The sequence below is a fragment of the Typopeltis vanoorti genome, chromosome 2, assembly GCF_054136105.1.
Source record: "Typopeltis vanoorti isolate ZY-2024b chromosome 2, IOZ_Tvanoo_1.0, whole genome shotgun sequence".
Lineage (NCBI taxonomy): Eukaryota > Metazoa > Arthropoda > Arachnida > Uropygi > Thelyphonidae > Typopeltis > Typopeltis vanoorti.
In genome coordinates this window covers 61,491,433-61,511,119 of record NC_143550.1, presented here as the reverse complement: position 1 = coordinate 61,511,119, position 19,687 = coordinate 61,491,433, and the positions used below count along the sequence as shown (strand labels likewise).

The 19,687-nt window shown below is 36.7% G+C and overlaps 1 protein-coding gene across 4 annotated transcripts in view; it reads left to right on the top strand.

Moving 5' to 3' along the window:
• Positions 1-19,687, top strand: part of LOC150109078 (uncharacterized) — a 324,345-nt gene that overhangs the window by 170,801 nt on the left and 133,857 nt on the right. For all 4 annotated transcript variants that reach the window (XM_090411522.1, XM_090411531.1, XM_090411541.1 and 1 more), the window contains exon 6: positions 3,473-3,730. In XM_090411522.1, coding sequence (XP_090267648.1) covers positions 3,473-3,730 — 258 coding nt within the window. The remainder of the gene's footprint in view (positions 1-3,472; positions 3,731-19,687) is intronic.

The following is a 19,687-nucleotide window of genomic DNA, read 5'->3' as shown; positions in this document are numbered from 1 at the left end:
CAGGAATGTTATATATAAGAGCCTTCCCAAGAAATCTGTAGCTTCTTGTTGGCTTCCTTATTGTTAAGGTGGAAACGGCCGTCTGGGTTTTCAAGAGGTTTGGTTTTAATTGATTATTATTATAATATGTGGTTAGACTATTTAAGGAAGTGATAGAGTAGTTTCAATGGGCTTGAAATTATTCGATTGAGTAGCTATGGTGAGGTCATCAGCATAAATAAAATTTCTAGTTCCTGGAAAGATGGGGAGATCATTGACTTAGATGTTGGTGATAACACACTTCCCTGGAGAGGCCATTTGGGGGGGGGGGGGATGTCAGTGGTTCTTCCCCCCCAGGTCACAAAAAAGCATTATTTTCCAAGAGTGATTGGATCAGGAGGACAAAACATAATTTTGTCATGAATTTTGTCTTATTCAGTTATAAAAATCATTTATACAAAGTTTTTATTCATGGTCTTACACTGTGAACTCAGTCAGTCAGCAATCTATCATAGAAAGATATGCATCTCAATGGCTTGACTTTTGTGGTTAAGCATTTCATATAGTCATGATAGATTTATACCGATTGTAAAATTATGGAATCACAAAACGAAGTGTTGTAAAGCTGGGATGTATTCTACTGCAAATGTACCTAATATTATTAATCACTTCAGAAAAATTACATCTGCAGTGTTAAATGACAACCACAAACCAAACTGTCATCTCTCCAGTTGGTAATACTGACCCTGTATTACTTTCAAATTGAATACATCAAACAGTTAACTTGTGCCCAGAAATCAATACAAGTGATAAGGGATTTACCCACATGCAGCATTTTTGTATTGCATGCAGTTGTATCAATTTTTGTTAGAGCCTAGTTAACCATGTGTGCTCAATGTGCAGTTCCTATGCTAATTATTGACCCTACTATTTCAGTCTATCTGTAAAGTATGAAATTTCTTCATTGCCAAAGGAAGACAAAACATTGCTCCATCAATAAACATCTGACATAACTGTTTCCCTAATGGTGCATATTAATGAATGACTAATTCTATCACCTGGAACTTTAAGAGCAACAGCAGATGATTTATTACTCCGTAATTTGAGAACTTCATCTCCATTGTTTATTTTTATATACTGGTTTTTATAAATTAAAAACAAAGATGAAAAAATCATAACCCCAAAACTGTATTTTGCATCTGAAGTTTATTATTATCTGAGACCTCCAGGGAGGCTGTAAATTACCCAACCAGCTATCATACCTTCCCTTAAATTCATTTACACTATATGCACTCACTATCCCTAAGGACAAATTATTCCACTCACTCACTGCTCTCTGGGAGAAAAACCTAGCTCTTACCCCTTTCTTGACTGAGAACAACCTTAACTTCCATGGATGCTCCTGTGTTCTCTCCCTGCCTTCCATATAACAAAAAATTTCATCAGTTGAAATCCTATAACATCCATTCAAAAGTTTATAGACCTCTATCATATCACCCCCCCCCTCTTTCTCCTGTTAACCAGAGTCTGCAATCTACATACTTGCAATCTGTCCTCATAATCTAAATCCCATAATCCAGATATAATCTTAGTAGCTCTTCTTTGTACCCTTTCCACAGCTTCTTTATCCCCTTGGAACCTGGGAGACCAAATCTGTGCACAGTAATGTAATACAGGTGTGGTCTTATCAAAGCCTTATAAAGAGGCAAAATTACTTCCTCTGAGTTGTATTTGCAATGTGACCTTTGAACTTTAAATTCTTATCCACCATTACACCAAGATCACTTACCTCTTCAGTTTCTTGTAGCAAAACCTCACTAATATAACATGCTGCTGGAACTCTAATCACGTCAAAGTGCATAACTTTACACTTACTAACATTAAACTGACAGCCATTTTCATTTGCCCAGATTTCCAGTCTATTCAAATCATTTTGTAATTGCTGAATATCAGTAGCATCCCTGATTGCCCTGCCTATCTTTGCATCATCAGAAACAATTGCAAATTTGATGATAGATCCTGTTTGATGTCATTAATGTACAGATTGAATAATAATGGCCCAAAGACTGAACCCTGAGGCACACTACTGGTTACCTTAAATCTGGCAGATTCACACCCACTGAATACCACTTTTTGATGTCTGTCAACCATCCCGTGTTATGCAACAGCCTATCGTGTGGTATCAAATGCCTTAGAAAAATCCAACATTATCATAGTGTAATCCATTCCCTTTATCCAATTTAGCCTTAACATTATTATAAAATATAAGCAAATTACTAAAACATGACCTTCCTTTAGTAAACCCATGCTGTTCCCTGCAGAGTATATAGAATGCTTGGCTACCATTTCTGTATGCGAATTCTTACCAACTTTTCTAAAATCTCCACTACCACACCAGAGATACTAATAGGTCGGTAGTTAGACGCATCAGTTTTTGCACCACCCTTGTGCAATGGAACTATCATACATTCCTTCCATTCCTTTGGTATACAGGAAGAAATTCCCTTTCTGATGGTTTATTGTACCTGCATGCTATATCACACTATCTCTTTCTCAAAAATGTGAATATGAGAACTCTCAGGGACATGTATAGTAGAATACTACAGGTTTGTAGATTATCTCAGTGACATAGTCAAAGATATGCTTTTATCCTTAAGTAAAAAATGATGCCTCTCATACCCATAACATTAAGTAAGAATGATAATCAGTAAAAATAGATCTCTTTTTCTTTTCTAATAGCCTTGAGATGGCATATCAAGCTATATCGAAAGACAATGTGAATTGGAATATATGCTGAATATCAATATAAGTATTGGTTGTAATCCAAAATCAGTATACAGGAATCAGATTAATCAACAAGATCACATTTAAAAAAAGTGTGGTTACTCTCCCATCAGTCACACATCTTGAAAACTAATGTTATCCAAGATACTTTCAATTCACTACAAAGCATTCAAGAGATGACAATTACTCTTTTTGGAGTAACCATCATCTCTGGAGAGACAATGGTTACTCCAATCCAACTTAATCAAAACTAATGATTCTTAGACATGAGTTCAACACAAGTAGAGAAAATACTTCTTTCATTTCTCTGGTTCAACCGATAGGTTATTACTGAACCAACACAAAAAACACTTGTGAGATTTCAAGTACCATATGATGCACATAATATATTTAATATATCATGCCTCCTTTGTGTTGAAGCTTTGATTAAGGTTGAACTCTTGTCTAAAAATCATTAATTTGATTAGATTATCCTTCTATTCCATCATCTCTCCAGAGATGATGGAATAGAAGTAATTGCAAGCTGAGTTTATGCTAATTAAGAATAAGCTGCATATTCTTGCGTATTCTTATTTATTGCTACATAAAAATAGGAATTGTACATTAAATTGCACTTGTTATCATATGAGATATTTTATTGCTTAAAATTTTATACCCATTAACAAACTTTGATTTGTTGACTGTGGTTAATTTATTTTCTTTTTTAAAGGCTCTTGCAATAAGGGAAAACATTGCTGAACAGATCCATTCAGTTAAACATTTTCAGTTTGCACAATCTCTGGAATCCACCAGCCAGTATTTTTCTGCAGATAGTGAAATGGAAGATCAATTTTGCAGCAGAGATTCTTTTTCCTCTGTACCAGGTAGTTTTTCTGAAGATATATCAAACTCTATCTCTGATATGAGAAAAGATAAATCTCTTGGAGTTATGAGTCAGAGATTTCTTATGCTTTTTCTTGCTTCATCCGTAAGTATAATTATTTTTTTTAAAAAAAATTTATTTATTTTTTGAACGTTGCTCCCACCCGTGAAAGGTTATTTTTTTTATTTATTTAATATTTGTTTATTTAAGCTGCGCCAGTCAGAGTTCTAAGACAGAAGAATTCTTGCCTCAGAGAAACCTCCCAGAGTTCTAGAGTTACCTAACCTTTGTTAAAAGTTTAAAGCATCTGTAGAAATCTTAGCTTGCAGTCATGGCCTTATCACTCTAAAATTCCCTTATCTTCCCCTTATGCATAGGTTCAAACTTTTATGAGTGGTAAAATTAGTCTCATGCTCAGACTTACATAGCAAAACATGTTTATTAAGAATCTAACGAGTTTACAAATAGGTTTAAACTTATCAAAAGCATATCACATTATCATTACTAAATCAATTGACAAACAACGAAAGAACACTAATTAACAAACATACAACTCATATCCTTAGGTTAAATAAATAAATACACACTTAGCATAAAATACATGTTCATAATTCCTAACTTCAATTGCCAACATAGGCCCCTCCACATTAATTAGGTCTTGCACAAAATCTTAAATCTTCAGACTACCAGTCCAATGGAACTAACAAATCACTAAACACATTAATCACTCAAAAGTTCTTTAAGTAATTGTCAATCTTCCTATGCAACAAAATTCTCGTTCACTCTTTCCCTCTAATGCTAATTGATAATTGAATAAGAAATTTCTGTATGTTACCACCGCAACTTGAGGTTAACGGTGTCCCTTATGTCCGTCCTTTGTCCTTGGATACCTTTCTGCTTCAGCGGGTCTCGTATAGTCATTTTCTGCATTCTGCTGGGCAAATGCTCGTCTCGTTGGTCACTGTCATTAGCCTGACCGCTTTCCAGAGGGATCCTTCTGCTGTCTCATCCCAGTAAAACCCTTTACTGATGGCCTGAATTAGTGGACGCTGTCATCTTGCGTACAGTTCATGTGATACTAGTCAGTCAGCAATAGGGTAAGGCCTGCCGTCGGTCATTGTAGAGCTTCCTTCCACTGGTCAGCATCGTAGCTCCATACGAGAATGGGAATAGAAAAAAAAGGGGGGCTTGAAACCTGTGCGAAACCACATTTATTCTCCTTCGTTACACCCTCTTTTGGTTACAGAAGTTTCTGATGGTGCCTTCCTATTCGCCCTCACGTTATCACATCACAATTCTTCTCCTTGAAGAGCGCTCTTTTCGTAGAACGCGTGTTCGATTCTCTTTCCACGAATGCTTTCGCCTCGGGCGTTATGCTGTCTTAGGTAACTCGCACATGACCTTTGTTAACATTTTGACATACATTTTGCATAGAGTATATTTTAATCACTAATGCTTTTAAACAACAAAATTTCTATTTAGAAAAATTTCTCCTCCTTATTACTTCCTTTAAGGTAATTCAAATATGTTCTCTTTTTACAATTTTTCTTCACTAATAGTACAAGTATTTCTTGGTCAGTATTGTATTCTTGAATGAATCTTGAATGAATGATCCTTTTGATGAGAAGGTCTTCTTTCAAAATCTGACAATAGTTCGGAAGTGGTCATAAGTTGAATATTCACTTCTGAATCCTGCTTGGTCTTTTGTTTGTGAGAACTCTAGTTTATTTTTCATCCTATTGGCTAGTATTTTGGTGAATAATTAAAAATATGTGAAAGCAGGCTGATTGGCCTGTAGTTTTTTAGATCTGTGTCTCCTTTTTTGTATGTTTGTGTAGAATGTTTGTGCTTTGTTTCAGTCTACTGAGATTTTAGATTCTGTGAAGCATTTATTAAAAAACATTTCAACCTTTTTTAGCAATTTTTTTCCTACATTTCTTATGATATGTGCTGTAATTTTATCTGACCCCAGGCTTTTATTATTTGGCATTTCTTTTAAGGCTTTTTCTGTTTCTTAATCAATATTGATGGTACTTCCACGTCATAGTGGATTACTGTAGAATTACTTTAGAAATTACTATAGAATTCTTTATTCTTTCTATTATTTTCTGTCTTTAATGGATCAGTTTACCATTCTTATCTTTAATATTCTTTGTGCTTTTCCTTTGTGTAGTATTCTCATGGTAGTTTTGATGCATTTACTTTTTTCAATAGTTTCTTTTAGTTTCTTTGTGTTGTTATATTCTCTTATTTCTTTTCTTATTCTCTTTTTCATAGTTTTTAGTTCTGCCTTTTCTATTTGATTTAAGTTTTGCTTCATGTTTCTTTTTTCAATTAGGTTTAGAGTTTCTTTTGTTAGTTTCTGCTGTTTTTTCTTTTCTTTTTATTTTATTTAAGCTATAATAAATTTAGTTTAATCCTTTATGCAAGTGTGAGCAAACAAAGTTTGGGCCTGAAAGTATCTTCAGGACTGGGGTAAGGTAGTACAACACCAGGCTACTCATTGCAAAGGTGGAGCAAGCTAACATCACTCCTATCTCAGTATCTCCCATAATGCAAAACACATCTCCTTGCAGATATGTATAATGTTATGCATTAAGGGGAGGGCCACTACCCAGACTAGTTTTGACCTTTATTGAGGCCTATTCAGTGGGAGCCAGGTCCAGACGTGGAGATACCAGGCAGAAGCAAAAGCAAGGTCATCTCTACTTATAGGAGTTGCCAAAAGATGTGCCACCTTTTTATTAAATTACTCTGGATTTAGAGAAAGATGTCGAAAGTTTATTTTTCACTTGGTTAGACTATAATAAATTTAGTTTAATCCTTTATCCAAGTGTGAGTAAACAAATTTGCGCTTGAAAGTGTCTTCAGGACTGGGATAAGGTAGTACAACACTGGGAAACTCATTGCAAAGGTGGAGCAAGCTAACATCACTCCTATCTCAGTACCTCCCATAATGCAAAACACGTCTCCTTGCAGATATGTATAATGTTATGCATTAAGGGGAGGGCCACTACCCAGACTAGTTTTGACCTTTATTGAGGTATATTCAGTGGGAGCCAGGCCCAGACATGGAGATACCAGGCAGAAGCAATGGCAAGGTCATCTCTACCTATAGGAGTTGCCAAAAGGTGTGCCACCTTTATTTAAGCTGTTTATAATTATATCTGTAATATCTTGGTTTAGAGTATTTAAATCTTTTTCTTCTTTTGTTTCCAACATCCTTTTATTTATTTCTGTTTAGTATATTTTTCTATTTTGTTTAAGCATTTAATTGTTATGGAGTCATCTGTTTTCTTTTGTATAAGTTTTCTTTTTTCTACCCACATCTTTAATTATATTCATTCTGTTCGTTAGGATGTAATCTATTTCATTTTTTGTTATATCATTTGTTCCTTTCCGTGTCCATTTTTATTGAGGTCTTTTCTTAAAGAAGGTTTTGGTTATTTTTAGCTGATTTTTGGTTGCAAATTTGATTCTTTCTTCACATTCATTTCTGTCTCCTGGTCCAAATTTTCCTGTTGGAAGTTCTTGTGCATTTGATTTTATTCCTGTTTTTGAGTTTTGTCACCTATAATTAAGATAGGAGTTTTTTCTTTGTTCATGAGGTCATCCAGTTTTTTTTATAAAATTCTTCTATTTCATTGTCTTCATGGCTTGTTGGTGCATATATTTGAATGATTTTAATTTTATATCTTGAGTTTATTTTCAGAATCAGTTGGACCATTCTATCGATATTCCTTGCATACTTGTATGTCGTATTCTTCGTTTGTGAATTAGAAAGGCAATTCCATTTCTATTGTTTTTTGTGTTTCTGTAGGTGTAGAGCATATGACAGTTGTTTCTTATGTTTATGTTTTCTCCCTTCCTTCTTACCTCACTGAGTCCATTGATGCCCCATTTAATTTCCTTTATTTCTTCTTCCAACTTTCCAACTTTAGAAGGTTGCTTCTTCTTTCATTTGTTCTTATGTTGTATGAGCATATGCATATGTCTCTGTTTTTTCTATTTTATGATATTTTTGATGTTTTTGGATGTAGCCAATTTTTCACCTGTGGCTCTCTGCCTAAACCGATGCTGGCTTGGATGTCGCCTGGACTAAAACCAAAAAGCAAGACCAGTGCTTTTTGGTGTGTGTGTGTGTGGTCATTGTGGAAGGTATTTTAGCCTTAACACACCATGCTGCCCAGATGAGTTGGTGTTTCATTTTGGCTGCCTCTAACATGAGGTACAGATGTCATTTATAGCTGCTTCTCTGGAGTGCAGATGCTGCTGTGGCTGTAAGCTTTGGGCAACTTACTCTCGCCTTATCACAGCATCGTTATTGGGTTTTGTGGTATTTTTGTAGAGTTAGCAATGCCACCCCTGTTACTACTGCTGATATTGGTCCAGGGCTGCTTATTTGGATATTCACAGCTAGCCTCCATATCTGGTGGCTTTTCCCTTATTTGCCGCCTAGGATTCCACCTGGTAGTAGTCAGCTCTGCTCCAACATCAAAGCTGTATAACTGAGAGGAGACCTTCACATAGCCTTTAAAGGAATGCGGAGAAGCGACCAGAGCTTCTGACCTAATGTCCAATCCTCACCTTCTTGTGGTGCACTCTGTTAGGGATCTACCCAGATACTGAACGAATGAGGATGGGCTGGCAATTTGGGATTTAGCTGACCAATTGGCTTAAACCACAATATAAAGTGATGATGCAACATGACAGAATTTCATGCCGGCTGGGGCATTGCACAGTTAAACAACGCCCCCATTGTTTTCTCCAGGGAACCAGGGCAAACAGTGAAAAGTCAGCTACTGGAACAAATCCTAAAACACACCTCAACTCCAACAAGATCGGTGCTATCAACATGAAAAGCCAGAATGGCAAAGAAATGGAGCTGGCTGAGGAATTAGATAATAGGGGTGACTGAAACTGGTGATATCTTTCTGAGCAATAAATACAAAATGTTGCCTGCCATTTAAGACATAATATTCAACACTAAATACAAGGCTAATCTTCTTAAATGGCAGGCAATTTCAAGTAGAGTGATGTGGGCCAATATCAGAATGGGGAACAGGACAATGAGACTTATTTGTGCCTGTCATCCTAAAGGTTCTACTAAGGTAGAAGTGGAGGAATTTTTTGAGGCTTTAGAGAAAGCAACTGACAGAGTAGAAAATGAAAAGTTCGTCCTTGTTGGGGATCTAAATAGCAGAGTAGGAAATGATTGTCAGACAGACAGACAATATTTTGAGAAAATTTGGAGAAAAGAGCAAAGCTAATAATAATGACAGATACCTGTTGGGTTTTTGCTCAGGACACAGATATTATTGCTAATACAATGTTTCAACATAAAAATGCCCACAAATTCACAAGGAATAATTGTCTCATTGACTATGTTATTGTTGATAGCGATGTTTTCTCCCTGGTGCAGGACACTAGAGTGTACAGAGGATTTGAAATTGGAAGTGATTGCCATTTAGTCTTGAGCATTATAAAATTGAATGTTCTTTTCATATTGAAAAGAAGAACATGTAAGAAAGTTTTAAACCAAATAAAAGTTGAGCAACTCTCAGATGTAAACCGTAGACTAAAATACACCAAAATTACTCAAAAAAAAAAAAAAAAAATGAAAGAGTTTGAGAACAGGAACCAAATCTAATGAGATTCAGTGGCAAGCCCTGAAGAAAACACTGATTGATTCAGCCAGAGAGGCATGTGGTGAGGTTGTCTGCAAGGATAGAAAAATCAGAACTCAACGGTGGACATAGGAGGTTAATGAGGCAGTGAAGGTAATGAAGAAAGCATATCAAAAGTTCTTGGCAAATAAGTCAGCTTGTGCTCTTAGAGAATACAGAGACAAATGTAAGAAAGATAAACACTCTGTAAAAGTAGCTAAACAAAAATCATGGGAAGACTTTGGTAAGAATATAGAAAATAAATATTAAGAAGGCGGCAAGATATTCTGGAGGTTGTTGAAGAAGCTCAGAAATAGAGGAAAGAGTGCTGTAAAAGGAATTAGAGATGATAAATATGACATGAAAACCAGAGAAAAAAACATATATTTGAAGTATGGAGTACTTACTTTGAAAAATTGCTAAATGAAACAAGCAGTGATGACAGCACAGTGGTAAAAAACAATCAACAAGCATGCAATCAGGAATGCACATCCAGTAGAAAAAGATATCAAAAGCCTGAAATGTGGAAAGTCAGCTGGAGTAGATGATATTCAACCAGAAATGCTCAAGTATGGAGGTATAAAAGTCTTACAGTGACTGTACTGCATAGTTCAGAAGGCTTGGACAAAGGGACGAATTCTCAATGATTGAGTAGAGCTCTCATAGTACCCATATATAAAAGGGGAAATAAAACAATGTGAGAATTACAGATGTCCCTACTGAATGTTCCTGGTAAGATATATGCAAATATACTTGAGAAATGGTTGAGAAGGATTGTGGAAGGGAAGTTTAGTGAAGAACAAGCTGGATTCGTGCCAAATAAAGGCTGTCAGGATAAGATTTTCTCTTTACAACACATAGTTGATAAATCAAGGGAATATAGCAAAGATCTGTATTTAAGTTTTGTAGATCTAGAAAAGGCATATGAAAAGGTGCCAAGAGAGAGAGAGAAGCTATTCAAAATGCTACAGTTGTATGCTGTCAGTAGGGCATTACATCAAGCAATACTTAGTCTTTATTTGAGTTGTAAGTCAGCAGTTAGAATTGAAGGAAGTACAGAAAGATGGTTCAGTGTTAAATCTGGTGTCAGACAAGGATGTATATTATGAAGGAAAGTGGTATTCAACCTGATATCAAAATTGGAGATGTTAATGTCAGCTCTTTGTTTTATGCAGATGATGTTATACTTCTAAATAAATCCGCTACAAGTCTGCAAGATTCCCTGATTAAATTGAATAACTGTTGTAATCGATTTGGTATGAAGGTCAGTAATAACAAGACAAAGACAATGAAAATAGGCAGAAGCATTGGAAATATGAACTGCATTGTGAGTGGAGAGCCTATAGAACTGGGTTTCCCAACCCTATGTCCACGGGCACCATGGTGCCTGCCGCTGTTCAACTGTGTGCCGTATAGTTTGAAATAATCATGCAACAATTCATGGCATGCTATATGACGCATGCATTAATGATACATGACGAGTATAAAAGCATACAATGTAAAGTAGATGTGCATTCGAAGTTGTTCATTCCAGTTTAAGAACTGGAGTATCATCATATTCTCCTAATTATGAAGCACTGGCCAATGAAATGCAATGCCAAAGATCACACTAACTTACATATATATATATATATATATTTAAATTTTTATATAATGTAAACTTTTAAGTAATAAAACATTTGATTATAATGTAAACTTTGTTTGTATTCATTTAACAAATTCAAAAAATTTGCTTGAAAAAATAGATGCCCGTCGCCCTATCGGTATTTTAGAATGTGCTCTAGGAAACAAAAAGGTCGGGAACCCCTGCTATAGAACAAGTAAAACATTTCAGCTACTTTGGCATGATTTTTAGTGAAGATGGAAAATTAAATATGGAAATAGACAACAGAATCAACAAAGCTGGTATGGTAAGAAGTCAACTGAATAAATTTATATGGAATAAGAGAGAAATTAGTCAAAACACTAAATTAGCTGTATACAAGACAGTGTTCAAACCAATTTTAACTTATGGATCTGAGAGCTGGATTAGAAGTAAAACACTTGAGCAAAGACTAGAGACTGCAGATTTGAGAGAGATTAGGGGCATGAACAGATGGCATCAATGGCAATATCATATTAAAAACGAGGATATTAGGAAATAACTTGACATTGTTAACAGAGCTAATCTCAGGTGGTATGGCCACTTAAACAGAATGGAAGAGGAAAGATTAGCAAAACAAGTGTTCTCTGTCAGGTTGGCAGGAAAAAGACCCAGAAGAAGGCCAAGATATAGGTGGATTGATACAGTAAAAAGTGTCTTAGAAGATACAAATATAAGCTCAGATAATGTTGGAGTCTTGATCCCTTGAGGGTACCCCAAGGGTACATGTCAGGATTTGATGATGATGATAAAAATCCTATATGACAAGCAAAATTAATCATTTCTTAGAGCCGTGCCTTGACTACTCAACTTACCATATTCTCAACACTTTCCTAGCCAATGGCTACAACCCCCATAAAATCCAAGAAATATTAAAACCCTGAAACTTCACCCCCCCCCCCCCCACCCTTCAAACTACTAGAGATTATATGAAATCTATTACCACTCTGTATATCTGGGGCAGATCTGAAAAATTAACAAAAATCCTAAGGAAATACAACCATTTACACACTATAAATAAAATTGGCATTCCTTTTTGTTATCCACCAAAACCCAACGCATTCCATAGGACCTACCAAGTTCGTTGCAATTGCAAACTGCCCTACTATGGCCAAACAGGCAGGATATGTCTGTTTTTTTTTTGGGGGGGGGGGGTTCACTGCTGGTGAATGTATCTACCAATATGTTTGGGTTTTCTGAAAAATAATAGTTAGCCTTTGTACTAGAATAATAAATAGTCATAAAGGGGTAAATTAGTAAATACTTGTATGTACAAAAATTTAAGTTAAACAATGCAGTATCTACATATAAATAGAATTCATAATCAAATGTTTATATAAATTAATTTTTTGTAAAAAGTTAAAATATCATGCAATTTGTCTGAGTCTGATAACATCTGTCAGAGTGTTCATAGCTTGCCCAAATAAGTAAAAATTTCATTCCTCTCTTGTGTGAAGTGCTGATGCTCAAATGATAAGACACATATTGCATTTTTCATACATAGGTTGGTCATCAGCCCTCAGTAAACAAGAATTGGTAAGATGAGTGTGACCTATGTGATGTCTAGCAAGAACAACTTCCTCTCTTCCGTCTTTACATTGATTGGATTTCCAATGCTTAATATCATGCAGTTTGTCAATGCTTCCTGTCATGATGACTGCCACCTGGCAAGTAGCTTTGATCTTATATAGTCTGTATATGGTACTGTCAAATGGTATATCAAAAAAAAGTATGAGCAGATTTAGCAGCTGTATCTGCAGTCTCATTTTCCTTAATTCCAGTCTGGTTGGAAATCCAGCACAACCAAACATCAAAATTTTGTACAACAGTTGTAACATCTCACAAAGCACTGGATGTGGATTATACATAGGGGAAGAGATAGCCTTTAAAGAACTCAGTCTGTATAAAACACACTTTTGGTAGCAGTTCCTTTTATATGCACCAGTGCAAGCTAAATAGCATGCAACTCTGGTGTATAATTTCTACGACTGAGTGCGATCTGGTTGGAGATAGTAAAATCAGGAAACACAGCAGCACAGCCAACAGAGATCTGATCTTGAGCCATGAATGTAGATGGACAAGAAATCAGAGTGGACTGCTATGCGCATTAAACAATTGAAGGTAGACAGATGATGGTGTATCTCTCTCTCACACATACCCCAAAAGGATGTATGGTAATCTGACGTGTATGATATTGAGTCTCTCAACATAGAGAAAAGAGACTAGTCCATGTAGGATGCTCTGGGAGAGACTTTATTTTTAGGGCATAATTAAGGGACAACTGTTTCCATCTAAGTGTTAGAGCCAGGTCAATTTCTTCACCATAAAGGCTTTGAGTGGGTGATGTGCAAAAAAGCACCAGTAGCTATCCATATACCCTAATGATGGATAAGACAGAGTGCAAAGGAGATTCATCGCTTTCTTGCACTTTCCCCTTAGTTAATGAATGTGTGTGCAAGGAATGCAAGTTTCCTGTCAAAGATGAGCCACAAGAGACACAATCGATTGCTTGTAGAAGTTGTCTTTCAGTTATCCTTGTGTTACGAGAGTGACAGTAAATTGAGAAGTCACCAACATACAGAGCATTACCTACAGTGGGAGGAAGTGTTTAGTGATTGAGTTAACTTTAATAACAAAAAATGTCACACTTAAGACAGTGCCTTTGAGGAACACCCTCTACTTGATGATATAGCTGAGATAGTGTACCTTCCACTCTAACTTGGAAAACTCAGCTAGACAGAAGTTTTTTAATAAATACAGGAAGGTATCCTCTGTGACCTAGGTTAAAGAAGTCTTTTAATATGCCATATCTTCAGGTTGTGTCATAAGCTTTTTGCATGTCAAAGAATACTGAAACCAGATGTTTCTTGTTTCAGGAATGAGTCCCTTATACAGGTTTCTAAATGGACCAAATAGTTCAAAGTCAATGTCTGTGAAAGCTTCATTGTTTATTGGAGAGAAGAATGTTGCTTTATAAATACCATAGAAGTATGGCATTAACTATTTTGTTTAACATCTTACAAAGGCAGCTGGTCAGAGCAATAACCCTTTCCTGGTTTTGGGTTAGCAATGACAACTGACTTATGCCAAGAATCTGGAAAATCCTCTAGGTATTCTGTTACATATTAAGAGAAGTAAATCATAGAAGATGATGGAAGATGTTTTATCCTTTCATAATGGATGTCATCAGGAACTAGGAGTAAGACAAAAAAAAAAAAAAAAGAAGAGCTTTTTAGTTTCTCCTCAACAAATGGGTTATTGTATAGCTCAAGCCCATCAGTAGAAAAATTTAGCAGCTGTTTCTCATGTTTTGCTCTTTTAGTATTAAAAATTCAGGATATGAAGCTGTTGCTGAGATCCTGGGAAAATTGTTTCCCAACACATTGATTATAGCCTAAGGTGTAGACAAACAGGGGGTTCTGTATCTACCTTTTATTTTCCAGATTTTATCCCATAAGATTTTTGCACTCATTGTTTGAATAATCAATGAGGTAAAATGGATCCAAAATTGTTTTGACTGTGACATCTGCCATAACGTGCTTTAGCCTGAGCATGCTTAAAGGCTATTAAATTTGATGTGGTTGGTTGTCATGAAATATATCACATAATGATATTTTTTTGGCTGACTGCCACCTGGGTTCCACCAAGGCTTTGTATACTGTTGTTACATACTTCACTGCTTCATTTTCCACATAGAAATCCACATGGGAGAGCTTAAGTTCTTGCGAAGAATTGTGCAAAGAATAGGAAAATGATCACTTCTGTATGTGTTCTCTTCGACATTCCATGTGAATGGTAGAAAAATGGCAGGGCTGATTGTATGATCTATTACAGAATATGAGTGGGTAGGTATATGTGGAAGAAGGTATTGAATCCATTTTTCGGAAGGGAAAGGTCAGTAATCAAGGACTTGTTCAATGATAGACCTTGTCCATTGGCACTACCCCACAGAGTGTTGTGCTAATGAAAGTTACCCATTAGAAGTACAGGCTCAGGGAGTTGCAATATAAGATTATCAAATTCCATCTCATTTACCTCATAATCTAATGATAAATAAATTGAACATACTGTAATAAGAGATTCCACGGATAGGAGACTCACTATTGCTTCTAAAGCAGTATTAAGCTGAACATGATGGAAAGGAGTTTGACTGCCCACTAGGATAGCTATTCTGCCATGAGCAGGACCATCTCCAGTTCTGTTCTTGCATCTAACAGTAAAATTCCTTAAGGTAGGATCTTCACTAGGTTTTAAATATGTTTCCTGCAGACAGAAAGACTTGAACCATTGAAGAAAGACTATTACTATTAAATTATTTAAAGAATTTTACAATGTATACTGGAATATTGAAAGAAACTTTAATAAATACCAGTTATATTTCGGCAATGTCACATTGCCATCTTCATGGGGAACATACAACTATGACATGCACGCAGGCACTACAAAAAGCAAATGAGGCAGAAGAGAGAAACTACTGTTGTTCCTAGAGTCCTAATGGTGCCCTCTTAGCAGGCTATATTGGGTTGTCTTGGCTGTTGGGCTGATGTTCTCATGATGCAAGCTTCCCAAATTTGGGGCAGTCTCATGCACCCAAATTTGTTGAGGTTTGAAAGTTTTTTAGAGCTATGGCTGATTCTATGAACAGTCTTTCATATTTAAACTTGCTGCGGTATATTAACATGGCTTTCTTCCAATGTATTCTGTGACAGGTATCCAGAGCCCAGAGTGGCTGTACTGGTGAAACCAGATGTAGTCTTTGTCTTCCGAAATCCTAACATTTTCTGTCCTTCCTGTTTGGCCAAAGTAGGACAGTTTACAGCTGCAAGTGACCTGGTATACCGCAGGTAGGTCTTGGGGAAGTGGTTGGTCTTTGGTGGAGCGGATAAGGGATGCCAATTTTTTAAACGGTTTGTAACAAGAAGTCAGGTCATATTTTTTTAAGATTTTGGTTATTTTTTCAGAGTTGCCCCAGATATAGGGAATGGTGATGGATTTAGTGTAATCTTTGTTATGAAGGGGGGCAGGGGAGCTTGTGGTTAACTGGTTTTAATATTTTTTTGGGGGGGGGGGGTTTGTAGCCATTGGCTAAGAAAGTATTAAGGATGTGGTTTAGTTCTGTGGTTAGGGCATTATCATCTGAACAGATTAATTTTGCCTTGTTATAGTGTTTTTATAACCCAATACTGTTGTGGGGAGGGGATTGCTGGTGAATATATCTGCCTGTATGGGTGGGTTTTCTGTAAACAGAGAAAACCAAGGATCCATCAGACTGGCGAGTGATTAGAGTGTCTAGGAAAGCAAGACTGTTGTTTTCATCTTTTTCCAAGGTTAACTGGATTCTGTGGATTGGTTGATTTAGCCTGAGTTCATTGTGAACTGAAATAGAGCTGAGATATCGGGAGGAAATTTCCTCCCGATATCTCAGCCCTATTTCAGTTCACAATAAACTTGGGCTATTTCGTTTGGCAAGGAAAATTCTACAAACAAATAGAGGGGGACAGCCATAGGTTCACCTCTCCCTTCCCCTGGCCAACTTCTTTATGGAGACTTTTGAAGAGAAAGCCTTAAACTCTGCCCCACAGAAACCCACTGTTAGCTTCGCAATGTTGATGATGTGTTCGCTATTTGGCCACATGGCTTAGGTACACTCCACTCCTTCTTAACACACTAAATCAACCAACACCCCAGAATCCAGTTAACCTTGGAAAAAGAGGAAAACAACAGTCTCACTTTCCTAGACACTCTAATCGCTCGCCAGCCTGATGGATCCTTGGTTTTCTCTGTTTACAGGAAACCCACCGAAAAGGCAGATACATTCACCAGCAATCTTCCCCCCCCCCACACAATAATATGGGGTTATAAAAACACTGTATAACAGGGCAAAATTAATCTTTTCAGATGATAATGCCTAACCACTGAACTAAACTACATCCTTAATACTTTCTTAGCCAATGGCTACAACCCCCAAAAAATCCAAAAAATATTAAAACCAGTGAACCACAACCCCCCCCCCCCCCCCTTCATAACAAAGATTACACTTAATCCATCACCATTCCCTATATCCGGGGCACCTCTGAAAAAAGTAATCAAAATCTTAAAAAAATATGACCCTACTTCTTGTTACAAACCATTTAAAAAATTGGCATCCTTTATCCACTCCACCAAAGACCAACCACTTACCTGGGATATACCAGGTCCCTTGCAACTGTAAACTGTCCTACTTTGGCCAAACAGACAGGACAGCACATGTCAGGATTTCAGAACACAAAGACTACATCCGGTTACACCAGTACAGCCACTCTGGGCTACCAGACCATGCTCTGGTTACCCACCACAGAATACGTTGGAAGAAAGTCACGTTAATACATTGTAGCAAGTTTAAATATGAAAGATTGTTCGTAGAATTAGCCTCAGCTCTAAAAAACTTTCCAAACCTGAACAAATTTGGGTGCATGAAACTGCCCCAAGTTTGGGAAGCTTGCATCATGTGAACATCAGCCCAACAGCCAAGACTATCCAGTATAGCCAGCTAGGGGGCACGTTTAGGACTCTAGGAACAACAGTAGTTTCTCTCTTCTACCTCATTTGCTTTTTGTAGTGTCACTTGCACATTTTATAGTTGTATATTCCCATGAAGATGGCAATGTGACATTGCCAACATATAGGAGGTATTTATTAAAGTTTCTTTTAATTAATATTCCAGTATGCGTTTTAAAATTCCTTAAATAATTTAATAGTCATGTGTTATCAACGTATAATCCTTTCTACAAGAACAGTTCCATTGTAAAAATTTTCCTGTTGTTTTGACTTTGTAGACTTGTCAAATTTCTGGGAGTTTGAGGGATATCTATATAAACCTGATATCTATCACTTGATAGATATCAGATTTATATCTATCAAGTGATTTTGGGAAATATGTATGGCCAGTATCCATCTCTTGCTCTGTTATAAAATTCCATACATCACTTGATGTGTCAGGATTAGTTGGTGGTAAATTTGACTTTCAGTGGATACTGAAGTTTTTTTTTGACAAGTGGAATTCTTATCAAATGGAACCATTTTTGGAGCTGTTTCTAGAGTGAGACTGTAAGTTATATGATTCATGTGCTCAACAGAGAAGCACTTCCACTTTTTTTTAGCTTTTTTTTTTTGCAAATTTAGCTTTCTTTGCAGAGCAAGATTTATTATGCTCTTTGCTACCACATTGGGCACAGATAAGCCCATTGGACATGTACAGTCTAACAGAACAGTTGAGATTACCCTGCTTTTACAGATGGTGGAAGCTTAGGTGTATCAAAAGTAAGGACAGCTTTCCTGATTAGAGCCAAATGACCATCTATAAGGATTAGAATGTACCTCATACCTGTGACTTCCTGATCTTTCATCAGGAATACCAAGGAGATTCCATTCTGAGATTATTCCCCAAGAAGAGTGGTGTTTAATGTGGTGTTACAGCAATTGGTATTTACTAGCAATTGGTGTTGTTCAGAATGTTGTTGACATGATGTTTCTTAACTGTTTTTGGAGAACCTGCCATTCCTAAACAAGTCCTTTTAAATAAAGAAGGGTGACATTTTCCCTATTGGCTTTTCACCTGTACACAGATGATCAGAAAAACTGGTACATTTATACTGGTATCATGTCTTTTGTTTCTTATTTCTGTTATCAAATGATGCATTTTCAGTATCAGTACTTGGTTGGGACTTTTGAGGGCTCTTGTTCAAAGATTTTTTTTTTTTTTTTTGGTCAGCACCAGAGCTTCCCATCCACTACAGTCACACATGGATGCCCATTGACTGGCAAGCAATGATTGCATTCATGAGTGGAATGCTAGGGTTACCCCAGATGCTATGCCAAACACCACAGCAAGCCTTGGGTCCCAACTCCAGACCATGGGGTTAGAGACTTATTATTCCAACACTGACCCTTACATGCAAGCCCACTAATTGATTGATGCTGGCTAGACTTCCAGACTTCCAAAGCAGAAGCCAAAGTAATTCAAGACTACCAGGATCCACCTTTCCGGATATCCATAGGTCACCGCAGTAAGACAGTAGGACATTGGATCAAAATGATGGTGGTATGGAAGAAAGGATAGTTAAAAAAAAAAAAAAAAAAAGACTCAGGAGGAGTGGAGTGAAGAATGTGGGAAGAAAAGTAAAAAAAAAAAAGAGGAAGAATGAAAAGGACCAGAACCATCACTGGGAGGTTCCCTCCATCACAAACAAGTGCATCACGGGGAGGGGTAGCCAAAAGAAATGCTGACTATAATTTGACATTAGCCATCCCATACACAAAGGGATTGCTTGACTGGAAAGGTACCATGAAAGTACAACTCCAGTCTTTCACCCCCCCCCCCCCCTCCAACTTAAGAATTTCTGCATTCCTTCATGTTGGAGGTTTAATGGAATATTTTCAGCACTAGGAAAGGAATTAAAAACATATTTTCAAGAAGCATTAAAATTAATCCTTTCCTAATGATGAAAATATTCCATTAAACATCCAACATGATGTCCTCCCAGCACCTATGCCTCAACACATGGATTCTCCATTCCCTCTTAAAAAAAAAAAACCTGTTAGCTTACTGGGGGTTCTTGTTACATTCTTCACATCAGCAAAATAGGAAGAACTATCTTCTTAGTATGAACACAAGGCAGATCAGCTATTTATCTGAACCCCAGAAAATGAGGCTTCTTGTTGAACCATGCCAATGAATCATTGAATTGATTAGAAAGGAACCCATGTTGCTCGATC